The sequence below is a fragment of the Microcebus murinus genome, chromosome 11 (genome assembly GCF_040939455.1).
Source record: "Microcebus murinus isolate Inina chromosome 11, M.murinus_Inina_mat1.0, whole genome shotgun sequence".
Classification (NCBI taxonomy): Eukaryota; Metazoa; Chordata; class Mammalia; order Primates; family Cheirogaleidae; genus Microcebus; species Microcebus murinus.
Window position 1 is genome coordinate 83,045,885 of NC_134114.1, and position 12,945 is coordinate 83,058,829.

A 12,945-nucleotide genomic window follows, 5' to 3' on the forward strand; every position below is an offset into this window, starting at 1 on the left:
GAGGAAATATGTAGCAAACTCATAGATAAGAAAAAAATACAAGAGTTAGAATCCAAAAGGTGATTAATCGAAAAAATAACATAAAATAGATATAACAATGCCTAAACTAATTAAGAGGAATAAAAGGGACAAATTCAAATATACAAAATAAGAATCGGTTAAACAATCAGAGAAAGAGAAAGAATTACAGGAATCACAACAGACTACTTTGTTCAAGTATGGCCAAATAAATTCTGGAAAATGGGATGAAATAAATAATATTAAAAAATATAAAATTTGCTAAAATTCAGTTAAGAAGAAAGAAAAAGATCTAAAGAGATGATATCAAGATTGATATTCCAGATACTTTCAAAGCAGAGGCTTTAAACAGTAAGAATTGAATCTAGGTGTACATGTATCAGCCTTGCCAATAGCTACAGAAAATAGAGAAATTTGGGGAGGACTTACCAGGAATAGCTAATCTACATACCACATAGTATCAGCTGAGCTCATTCATGCAGCTGTATTCAGCTGGCAGCTGGGCGGGGCTATAAGGTTCAAGATGGCCTCCTAGTATGTCTAGGTCCTTGCTGTGGGCTGTCAGGTGGGCTACTGATTCTTTTCCATATTACCTTTCTTTTCATGTGGTGTCTCATATCCCAAGGCCTCTCTCTCCCAGAGAAAATCCTGAACTAGTGATATTAAGCTTTTTTTCATATACCTATTGCCAATTTTATGTCTTCTTTGAGAAAATGTCTATTCAGTTTTTTAGTAATGTTTAGTTTCTTACTTTTATGCTCGCTATTGAGTTATAGGAGTTCCCTATATATTTTGGATATCAACCTTTTATCATATATATGGTTTGCAAATATAATCTCCCATTCTGTAAGATGCCTTTTCATTTTGTTGATTGCTTCCTTTGCTGTGCAGATTTTTCTATTGATGTAATCTCATTTGTTTATTTTGGTTTTTGTTGCCTGTGCTTTTGGTGTCATACCCAAGAAATCATTGCAAAGATCAATGTCAAAAAGCTTTCCCCCTGTGTTTTCTTCAAGGACTTTTACAGTTTCACTTATGTTTAAGTCTTTAATCCATTTTAAGTTGGTTTTTGGGTATAGTACAAGATAAGGGTCCAATTTCATTCTTTTGCATGTGATATCCAGTTTTCCCAGCATCATTTATTGAAGAGACTATCTTTTCTCCTTTGCATATTTGGCACTTGTGTCAAAGATCAGTTGATCATATGTGCATGGATTTACTTCTGGGCTCTCTTTCCTGTTTAATTAATCTAAACATCTATATTTATGTTACTATAATACTGTTTTGGTTACTGTAGCTTTGTAATATATTTTGAAATCAAGAAATGTGATACCTCCAGTTTTGTTCTACGTTCTCAAGATTGATTTGCCTATTCATTATGTTGTTATTTCTATTTCTTTAAAAAAGGACATTGGGTTTTTTAATGTATTGAATCTGTGAATCCCTGAGTAATATGGACATTTTAGCAATATTAAGTCTTTCAATGCATGAATACAAGGTATCTTTAATTTGTTCCTCTAGTCTTTAATTTCTTTAAACAATGTTTTATAGTTTTAAATATAGAAGTCTCATATCCTTATTTAAATTCATTTCTAAGTATTTTATTTCTCTTGACACTATTATAAATGTGACTTGTTTTTCTAATTTCTCTTTCAGATAGTTCATTGTTAGTGTATAGAAATGTAACTGATTTTTTTGTTGGTTTTATATCCTGCAACTTTACTGAATTCATTTATTAGTTGTAACAGTTTTTTGATGGAATCCTTAAGGTTATCTATATATAATATCATATCACATGATCAATGACAATTATACTTCTTAATTTCTGATCTGGATGCCTTTTATGTTTTTCCTTCTCTAATTATTATGGCTAGGACTCCCAGGACTATGTTGAATGGGAAGAGCAAGAATGAGATCCTTGTTCCTAATCTTAGAAGGAAAGCTTTCAGTTTTTCATCATTGAGTATGATGTTAGCTATGGACTTTTCATATATGGCTTTTATTATGATGAGGTACATTCCTTTTATTTCTAAATTTTTTCACAGTTTTACCATGAAATGATGTTGAATACTGTCAAATACCTTTTCAGCCTCTATTGAGATGATTATGTGATTTTTGTCCTTCATTTCTTTAATGTGGTATATCATGTTAATTAATTTTTATGTGTTGAACCATCCTTGCATCCCAGGGATAAAATCTACTTGGTTAGAGTGTATGATCTTTTCAATATATTATTGGACTCTATTTGCTAGTAATAAAAAGGGGGGGTGGAGATCATGGAAAGGAAGAAAATCACATAATATAGCAGACTTTACAAACACAATAATATACTGTGGCAATAGTTATAAAGTATAAGTGATTTTGAACAGAAAATTATATATTTACCCAAATTACCACTCATTTGTAAGGAGTATTTTAAATGTAATATATTTAAAATATTTAAAATATTTAGCAGACATTTGAAAAATCCAATAATACCTCAGTTGCATAAAAAATAAATAAATATAAATACTTAAGAATATATATTTTCTATAACAGGAATAAAACTTACAGTTAAATCTGTATTTGCAGATACATTATCAGCAATTATATAGACCAACTAAGTTTATTCACTAGATTAAATTTCTCTAAACCAAGCAAAGGTCTGTTAGATTAGATTGTAAAAAGACACAAAGGCAAAGCCAAGCAAATGCAATGTATAAGACATGGGCAAGATGTGGCAAGTGCAATCAACAAAAAGAAATTAGGAATGGCAAAATCAAAATCAAAATTTTAGTACAATCTAACTATTAATCACAGTCTACCAAGAATGAACTGTCCAAGAGAGCATCAAAGCATATCAAAAAATGAATTGATAAAATTATAAAGAAAGCTGACTTGATAATAAATTTGTCAAAATTAATAGGAAAATATAGCATAATATACTCTTTTAAAGACTTGGGTTAAAGAGCAAATTCTGGCTTGATTAAAGCTTTAAAGTATTTAAAAATGGAAAACAAGGCTCATGTTATATATCGGCAGAGTGATTTTTCACCTATTTTTTAATCTGTCAGAAGGGTGACAGTATGAAAAATATATTAGTATGTTAAAATAGTGACAGGGAACCTAAAAATCAGGAATAAATCCACCATTTGAAGAAACAGAAGATAAACCTAAACATTATTTTCTTAAATAGATCCTTCTTAAGGCCAAGTTTTCCTGAAGTCCTTAGAAGTAAATTTAAAGATATTTTTGAAAGATTGAAGCATAACATTTAATACTTATCCTCATAATTATCACTTGTTGAGTGATTACTATGTTCAAGACTCCAAGTTTGATAAATTAAACATTAAATATGTATGTATATTTATTTGCATGTATACAGACATACATAAAATGAATAGTCTTAAAATTTCAAATATTGAATGATATAATTTGTTTCAATTCAGTAGACTTCACACATAAGAATTACATTAACATTGATTTGTATTATGAAATAATAACTATGTTAAACATGAGGAAACAATTTCTCAGAAAGGAGGAACTTGCTTATGACTAGCTAAGATTTGAAATGAAGAAGACAAACTGAGTTAAATAATGTGACACATTATTATCTCAAATTTATGCGAGTTTGAAATGTAATGTATTAGAATAATAGATCTAATAGTGCCTCACCTCAGAGTAAAATGTAGAACTCTCTTTTTCATGGACTCCTGCTTTTTATTCAGATGTTTCCTTCGATACCCTTTTATAGATGGTTTTTTCAAAGGAAGGACATGGGCATCAGTGGAGGGAAAGAATAGTTTGGAAAGTGCATTGGCAATTCTCCATCCAACGTATTTGGAGAAAACTTCTTCCCCAACAGTTGATGAAACTTTTGTACTATATCTAGTGAAAGGATCAGTTGGGTCATTTAACTCGGCCTGTTGAAAGAAAAGAAAAAGGAACCAATTGAAATAGGATTAAATGAGAGGAAAAATGTATTATTAAATAAAAAGTAAAAATGTATGTTTATTTTCATTGACTAATATTGCATTCTTCCTGTTTAATAAAATTAACCTTTATGAGAAAAAATATACAGTTTCCTAAAAGATTTAAAAAATCCTAACAATAATTTGCAGTGAAATAAACAATTAAGCATTAATACATTCAGTCTTAAAATGTTGAAAATTTAATAATATAATTTTAATTTTAAATTTGGTATAATCACCACATAAGAATTTCATGAGCATTTATAAAATTTACTTAATAAGAAATTAAGCAATCAAATGAAGTAATGTACATTTTAAATAAGACTTTCATTTTTCTATGCACAATCTCAACTTTTTTTATGTCAACAGAGCATTTCTATAGAACCAAATTTGTAAGTGAAAAACAAACAAGAACCTTGCATTTATCTTAAACTGAAGATGTTTTAGGATTTAGATTACATTGAATACGTTTAAAACATAAAAAGAATGTAAAAATTCCACAACAGTTAACCAATCTTTATTCAGGAATGAGTTATATTCTGAATTTTCCTATTTATATTTGATAATGTCCATGACTGATTTTTTAATTACTTCTTTTGAAATGGCCAGAGGCATGTTTTCCTTGGCTGTAACCAGTAATAATAAATGAAAATGTAAGTTAAATGGTATGCTTTATAATTTCTTTTTATGTTCACAATATGTTCATACTGGAAACCCTTTTGCTTGTAAATAAGTCAGATTCTGCCTCTTTTCATTTAAGGTTTTACATTTTTTATTGATTATAATCTATGTTGCTTGTAATGCAGCTTGTAATGTCACTCAGGATTCATTTTAGATGCCTATTGATCCTGTGGCAGAAAATGTAGGAATAGAAAATGTTTTTCTGCCTATGAATATCTAACTTAACCTCTTTAGGATTTCAAGATAGGGCTTGGCTCAATTAAATTACTGTTGAAAGATTGACTATTGCATTATCTAGCCAAAATTATAGTGGGAAGAATGATAAAGATTTTAAAAAGGGGTTAAAGCAATGACAAAATATCAAAAGGGAGGTAAACAGTACATTACTTTGAAATCCACAGAAAATGGGAAAAAATAACATTCTAACTCAGAAGTACCACCCGTCAGCTCAGAGATTAAGCTGGGAGGCCCAATACAATTCACCCTGCTGGAAAGAGGTGAAGACAGCAGGACAGAGGCAACCCAAGGGGACACTGTATATTAGGAGAGAAACAAAAGTTACAGACAGCATGATGTGTGAGGGGGTCTCCCTCTTCCACTGCAGATGTCTGGGCTGATCAGAGAGCTACTCAGAGTCTGTGCAAGGATATTTCACTGAAGAACAGGTGCTGCAGAGATATGGTGGCTGCCAATACCAGGCTTCTGCCACTGATGACTACCTGATTACTCTGGTGCAGAGAGCCAGGTCTACTCAGGACCCAACCATCCAGTAGTAAACATAACATCAGCCAGGCCAGGCAAGGAGGGAACAGGCACTCCCCTAAAAATTTCAACACAATCCACATCAAATTACCAAAGTTGTACTTCACAGTACAGCTGTGCTTCGTTTGGAACCAGAAAAGAGCCCGAAGAGACAAAGAAGGTCTAAGCAAAAAGAAAAGGCATCACATTACCACAATTCAAACTATACTACAAGGATATAGGAACCAAAACAACATGGTATTTGTATAAAAATAGAGACATAGACCAACGGAACAGAACAGAGAATCCAGACATAAAACCATCTACCTACAACTAACTGATCTTTGACAAACCGGACAACATACACTGGAGAACAGAATCCCTATTCAATAAATGGTGCTGGGAAAATTGAATAGCCACATGCAGAAGACTGAAACAGGATCCATACCTCTCACCACTCATAAAAATTAATTAAAGATGGTTAAAAATATTTATATCTAAAGCATGAAACCATAAGAATTCTAGATGATAATGTAGGAAAAACTCTAGATATCGTCCTAGGCAAAGAATTCATGACGAAGAACCCAATGGCAATCATGGCAATAACAAAAATTAACAATTGAGATTTGACTAAACTAAAAAGCTTCTGCACAGCTAAGAAAACAATCAAAATAGCAAATAGACATCCTACAGAATGAGAGACAATATTCACAGGCTACACATCTGACAAAGGGTTAGTAACCAGAATCTACAAAGAACTAAAGCAAATCAGCAAGGGGAAAAAAAACCTCAATTAAATAGTAGGCAAAAAACATCAAAAGAAGCTTCTCTAAAGATGAAACACAAATGGTCAATAAACATATGTAAAAAATGCTCAACATTTTTAATCATCAGAGAAATGCAAATTAAAGCCACAGTGAAATATCCCCTTACCCCAGTTAGAATGGCTTTTTTTAAAAAGTCCAAAAACAATAGATGCTGGCATGGATGCAGAAAGAAAGAAACACTTACACACTGTTGGTGAGCATGTAAACTAGTTTAGCCTCTATGAAAAACAGTATGGAGATTCCTCAAAGAACTAAAAGTAGACCTACCATTTGATCCAGCAATTCCACTACTGGGTATCTACCCAAAGGAAAAGAAGGTCATTTTACCAAAAAGATACCTGACTCAAATGTTTATTGCAGCACAATTCACAATTGCAAAGATGTGGAATCAACCCAAGTGCCCATCGATTCATGAGTGAATTAATAATATGTGGTATATGTATACTATAAAAAATATGAATTAAGGCCTTTTGCAACAATCTGGATGGAATTGGAGACCATTCTCCTAAGTGAAGTATCTCAATAATGGAAAAGCAAATACCACATGTACTCACTATTGAATTAAAACTAACCAATGAGCACACAAGTGCACAGAGGAAAGTAAAACTCAGTGGAAAGAAACCAGGGGCTGTGGGGGAAGATGGGGTAGGAAGAAACCAACCTAATGGGTACTATGAAACTATTTGGGTGATGGGAACACCTATAGCCAGGACTTAGGCATTACAAAAGCAATCCATGTAACCTAAAACATTTGTACCCCCTTAATGTTCTGAAATAAAATAAAAAGAAAATATGGTATAGATGAACACTAGAATACTGTTTAGTCATAAAAAAAGAAGAAAATCCTGCTTTTTGTGACAACATGGATGAACCTAGAAGACATTATGTTAAGTGAAATGAGCAAGGCACAGAAAGATAAATACTGCATGATCTCACTTATGTGTGTAATCTAAAAAAGTCAATCTAATCGAAGTAGAGATTAGAATGGTGGTTACCAGGGACTGAGAGGTGGGGAGCTGGGAGATTTTGGTCGAAAAATACAAACTTTCAGTGAAATATGAAGAATAAGTTCAATTGATCTAATGTACACCATGGTGACTATAGTTAATACAAATATGTTGCATTTTTGTAAAATGCTAAGAGAGTAGATTTTTAAGTGTTCTCACAACAAAAATGATAACTGTGTGATGAAATGCATAAGCTAATCTTCCCAATTTAGCCATTTCACAATGTATATATATATTTTAAAACATCATCTCGTATACAATAAATATATATAATTTTATTTGTCAATGAAAAATAAAATGTTAAAAAAGTGACACCATCAAAAAAGAGCCCTTCCTTTTCTTCTATTTTTGGAAAATAAATCTTTATCATTAGTCCTCAATGAAATATATCCAATCTTAAAATATCTTTGATTTCAATTCTCTTGAGATGTTGGAATCTGTGTACAATTACATTTATACTATTCTCCACTGAGTATACTGCCTGTTAACTGGGCAGAAATCATGGAAAGTATAAGTGAGTGCATAAACGAATGGATCAACAAAAATAATGTCTTCTCATGACATAATTTCTGGTAAAATACCTTGTTCTCAAAGGTACCATTACCCATACTATAGAATCTTGATGCTTTTTCATCATGTCTCATTTGACGACTCCTTGCTTTCTTTCCTCCAAGAAGAGGTTGTAAATCCAGATGCCAGCTCTCTCAGTAAAATAAAAGCTTTCCCACATATCTTTTACTATGATTTCATTGTCATTACATTTTCTTCTCTTAAACCAATGTATCTGTTATATTGCATTCTATTGATAAGTATTTAAGGGACTAAATTTGTGCGAAAATACATCTCACTTTCCATACTCAGAGTTTCCATTTATGTTAAAAGGAAAGCCACACGTGAAGGAGGAGAGAGATAGGCACCGAAAAAATTGAAACCAATACTGTTTGTTCTATTTTGCTTCTCTACAGAATACATTAGGAGTATGGAAATATCGTTAATAAGAACAAACTTTATTTTAAATATTTCACCTTAAAAATTAACCACAATGTGTTTTACCTGATGATTCAAAGGTACTCTGAATAAAGTCACATACTCATTTTAGCTGTACATATTTCTTTTTGATATTTTAGGTCATATACCAGATGGCAGAAAACACTTAAACATGATGACTTTTCCTAGATGCGCCAACATATGCTGCTGAATTGCCTATATGGAAAAACCTTGCTCACTGCAAGTCTCTCTGGAAGTATTTCAAACAAAGCACATCAATTAACATTTGTTTATTATGCCACTGTGAGTATATGACAGTTTTTGATTTCTTTCCCAAATACTCAGGCAACAGGTAGGTTTATATTGAATTTGTCACATGAAGAGCTTATGTTTAGGCATCTACTCAGAACTGTTTTTCATTTTAGATATGCTTATTAAATATCTCACCTCTCATCCAACCTCCACTAAGCAGCAAATTTTATGAATAGTTATAATAAGAATCTTAGATTATAGAATATTTTATGAGTTAAAAAAATATAAGATATGAGAGTAGATAATGTAGCTAGTAATGGATTTACCAGTGTTGTTTATAAATTTAGGTATTAAATACAACATTTAGTTTATCATATGAATCAAAGTAGTTTATCATATGGCTCAAATTTATTTTTAAAGGAGAAAACAGAAAAATGCTACTTAATTCCATAAGCTTTCAAATATAATCAATCTTTATGAGGTAACTCCTTCCCCTTAGAATGTAGATTATGATTAAAGCTATATTTCATTCTGTGCAGGTAATAAGATTATTACATAAGGAATGGTTTTGAAAGCAAATAATAAGGAAAGAAAGAACAAAAATTGTGCTATAAACAGTCATTTGCAATAACTGAAATAAGAGTGGAATACATATTTTGTTTTATACTGAGGTATCTGAGGCACAAGCCTTCACCATGTAGGTGTTTTTTAAATGTCCCCTATTCACATGCAGTGAGGGAGCACCCCACACTTGTAAGAGAAAGCGTCTAATTAGTTTATACCATAGAACTTGTCCAAAGACGTACCACAGTACAATAATATGCATTGGTTCAATGGAATTTAGGAATTAACAAGTTCCTAAGGAAATATAAAGACATTTATCAATAAATACCCTTTGAAAGTTTTATTACCATAAATAAGAATTGTCATGATAGTGCCAATAAAAGAAAATGAAGAAAGAAAAAGAAGAAAATCTCAAGCCTATCATGCTCATGTTTTACCATAAAATTAAGCACACCTGTAAAGATGTGCCCAATTTAACTTACATAGAAAGTATTCTGACTATTCCAGATAAAAAAATATGATTTTAATAAATTCAAAATATTTTTTCTAAGACATTTTACATGATTCTTTAGGAATCATTTTGATTTGTCTTATTTGTATATGTAGCATTTGGTTGTTTAACTTCGGCTACATTTCCATTACTAACTCCCTTAAGAAATTAGCTTAAAAATTTTAATAAATATGAGTGTTTATTTACTCAGTAAATTTAGGCAAGAAAGGGAAGGAATTTTAGCTTTGGAATTCAGGATAGTCAAAAGATCGCATAGGAGTTACGGAAGAACAGAGTCATAAGTATAGGCAAGACAGGAAAACTGAGACCTACACAAATGCTAATAACTTTCATCTTTTGTATAATTAGGTGTGGAGAATTTAAGAAAGTTAGTTTAGACATTATTACTTCTAAAACCCAATATGAACATATTGATACTCCATTTGACATTAGAAATATACCATCTAACAATAAACTGAAAAAAAAAACTGAAAAAAAAACCTTTTATGACCAAAGTCATAAAAATGATGCAAGTAAAAACATTGGATAGATAACGAATAAACAGAGCAATTGATTAGACACCTAAATTTTGTCTATGCCAAGACAGAAATCTTAGACAATGAAACTATCCTTCACTATACTATTAAATATAATAAAAAACTTCAAATAAATGAAAACTGACAAAATTTGACACCAGCAGATGGTCACTAAAAGGGCTTTATTTGAGCCAAAGAAAAATAATTCCATATGGAAAGTCAGAAATTTAAGAAGGAAGAGTAATGAAAGAAACTTATTAAAATGCAAATAAGCCTGAAGATTATTGATTGTATAAAACAATAATAACATACCGGTGTTTATAAATACACATACACACACATACATACAGATATACATACATATAATTATTGTGTAAGTAAGAAATATAGTGTAAGGAGAAATAAATGGATTTAAAATATTATAAGACCATTTGATGATCCAGGAAAATATAAACATTTTCTATATTGACTTCAGTGGACATTAAGCCACAGAATTCTAAATAACCCATGGTTTAATAGAAATAACAATAGAAATTATAAAATCTTTTGAATTGAATGATAATTAAAATACTACTTATCACACTTCTTAAGACTATTACTAGAGGAAAATGAATAGGGTAGAAATCATAATAGAAAAGGAAAATGCTACAAATCAATGACAAGGGATAGGGTTCATTAAATTTAGAAAAGGAACGACTCATTAAATGTAATGAAATTAGCAGAATGAAACAATAAAAATAATCAAATATTAATAGAGAAAACAATATCAAGAGAATCAAAGGTTACTTTCTTAAAAGATCAAGAAATTCATAAACCTTAGAATTGCAGATTTAAAAAGAACAAAGGCAAAACTAAGAGTCAGGAATTAAGAAGTAGGCATCAAAACAGATTCTAAAGACATTGAAACTATCAAAGGAAGATATTATGAGTAACTTTAGAAAATACTTTGAATGCAGGGAAATGAACAAATTCCTAGAACAATATTTTTTAAATAGTACACAAAAAGCACTAATAATAAGAAATAATTTTGATAAAATGAATGATACTCCAACTTAAAACTTTTATTCATGAAATAAAACTACTAATAACATGAAAAGGAATGAAAATTTAGAAGAAAACATTTTTACAGCAACAAAGAAAGGGTATATAGTATATGTAAAAATTCCCATAAATTAACAAGAAAATACTCCAAGTAAAAAAATGGGATAAAATTTTTTGCATGCAATTCATACAGGAGAATATCAAAATGGCCAATAAACAAATAAAAAGATGTTCAGCCTCATTAGTCACAGGTTAATGCAAATAAAAATCATGATGCCATTATACACCCACCAGAATGTCTAAGTAAAAAAGGTTGAAAAAATCTAAGTATTAAAATTTATGGTAAGGATGTTGTATTAGTTCCTAGAAATGCCAAAACAAAGTATTACAAAATAGGTGCCTTGAAGATCAGAAATTTATCATTTCACAGTTTTATGGTTAGAAATTGGAAATCAAGGTATTAGTAGGTTGGTTCTTTCAGAGAGTCTCAGGGAGAATCACGTATCTCTTCTAGCTCCTGGTTAGAGTCAGCAACCCTTGGGGTTCCTTGGCTTTTAGATGCATCTCTCCAATCTACTTCTATCTTCACATGGCTCTCTTCTGTGTCTCTGTTTTCATATGACTGTCTTCTTACAATACACCAATCATACTGGATTAAGGCCCCATCTACTGCAGTAATGGCATTGTCTTAACTAATTACATCTCAAATAGCTCTATTTCCAAATATAATCACATTCTGAGGTAGTAGGGGTTAGGACTTCAACATATCTTTTTTGGTTACACAATTCAACCCATAACAGTTGAGAAGCAACAAGAACTTTCATACACCCTGAGAAGGCATGATCTGTTAAGTTTGAGTATACCCCTCCTTTACAATATAGTCATCCTACTCCTCAATACCCAGTACTATATTGAGCCATATGAAATTACAGTCTTATATGGCAAAAGCCATTTGCATATCAACTATTTCTCAGAAACACATGAAAATTTACATCAAAAGATTTTTCCAAAATGCTTATAGCAGATTATTCATAACAGCTTGAAATGTTTTACATGTCTATCAAGACAATGATTGAGAGAAATGTGAAATATACACAGAAACAAACTGAAAAAGCTTCCAATGGCCAAAGCTGGAACAATTTGTGCAATGACAACAACAAAAGTAGTGTTAGATAACCATTAAAGAAAGAAGTTGTAAAGACCTCTTAACAATCAATGTTTATAAAGACCTCTTAACAATCAATGTAATAGAAAACCTCAGAGGAAAAAAGGTTAAAAATTTTTTTGAATTGGCAATTCACAAAAAATGGAAATACTAATTTTGAATAAAAAGTGAAAAGATACTCAACCATATCTGAATTAATGAGAAATGCTAATTTAAATCACAAGTTATCACCATATACCAATGATATTAGCTGTCTAAGAATCCATGTTGAGGCAGTTCTATAGCCAGGTGAGCTCTATGCTATCCAGCTCAGTTAATGAATCTGAAAAAAAATTTTCATCTCTCTGATCTTCTCATATTCTCATAGTTGGTTATAATCCCAACTTTAACCATCTATTATTTTATTTGCATGTGTGTGAATCATTTCATTTAATAAAAAGTCAAAATGACTTACAGTGTGCTGTATGTACTATAGAATAAAATGTAAATGAAAAATCAGAACAAAGAAAAAATGGTAAGGAAATACAATGAAGTCAGAAGCAAAATTAGTACACTGAATTTATGTAGTAATAAATGTAAATAATATTTTTATCTACTTTGTGACTCTCATTAGTATTCATATTCTTATAGATTTTCTTCATATAACTCAAGAATTCAGTAAAGGGGAAAACCTCACTGGTCACAAA

At 30.9% G+C, this 12,945-nt stretch overlaps 1 protein-coding gene across 2 annotated transcripts in view; it reads right to left on the reverse strand.

Moving 5' to 3' along the window:
* TMEM232 (transmembrane protein 232) overlaps positions 1 to 12,945 on the reverse strand; it is a 202,933-nt gene that overhangs the window by 88,010 nt on the left and 101,978 nt on the right. For both annotated transcript variants that reach the window (XM_076008262.1, XM_012754577.3), the window contains exon 12: positions 3,673 to 3,920. In XM_076008262.1, the coding sequence (XP_075864377.1) occupies positions 3,673 to 3,920 (248 nt within the window). The remainder of the gene's footprint in view (positions 1 to 3,672; positions 3,921 to 12,945) is intronic.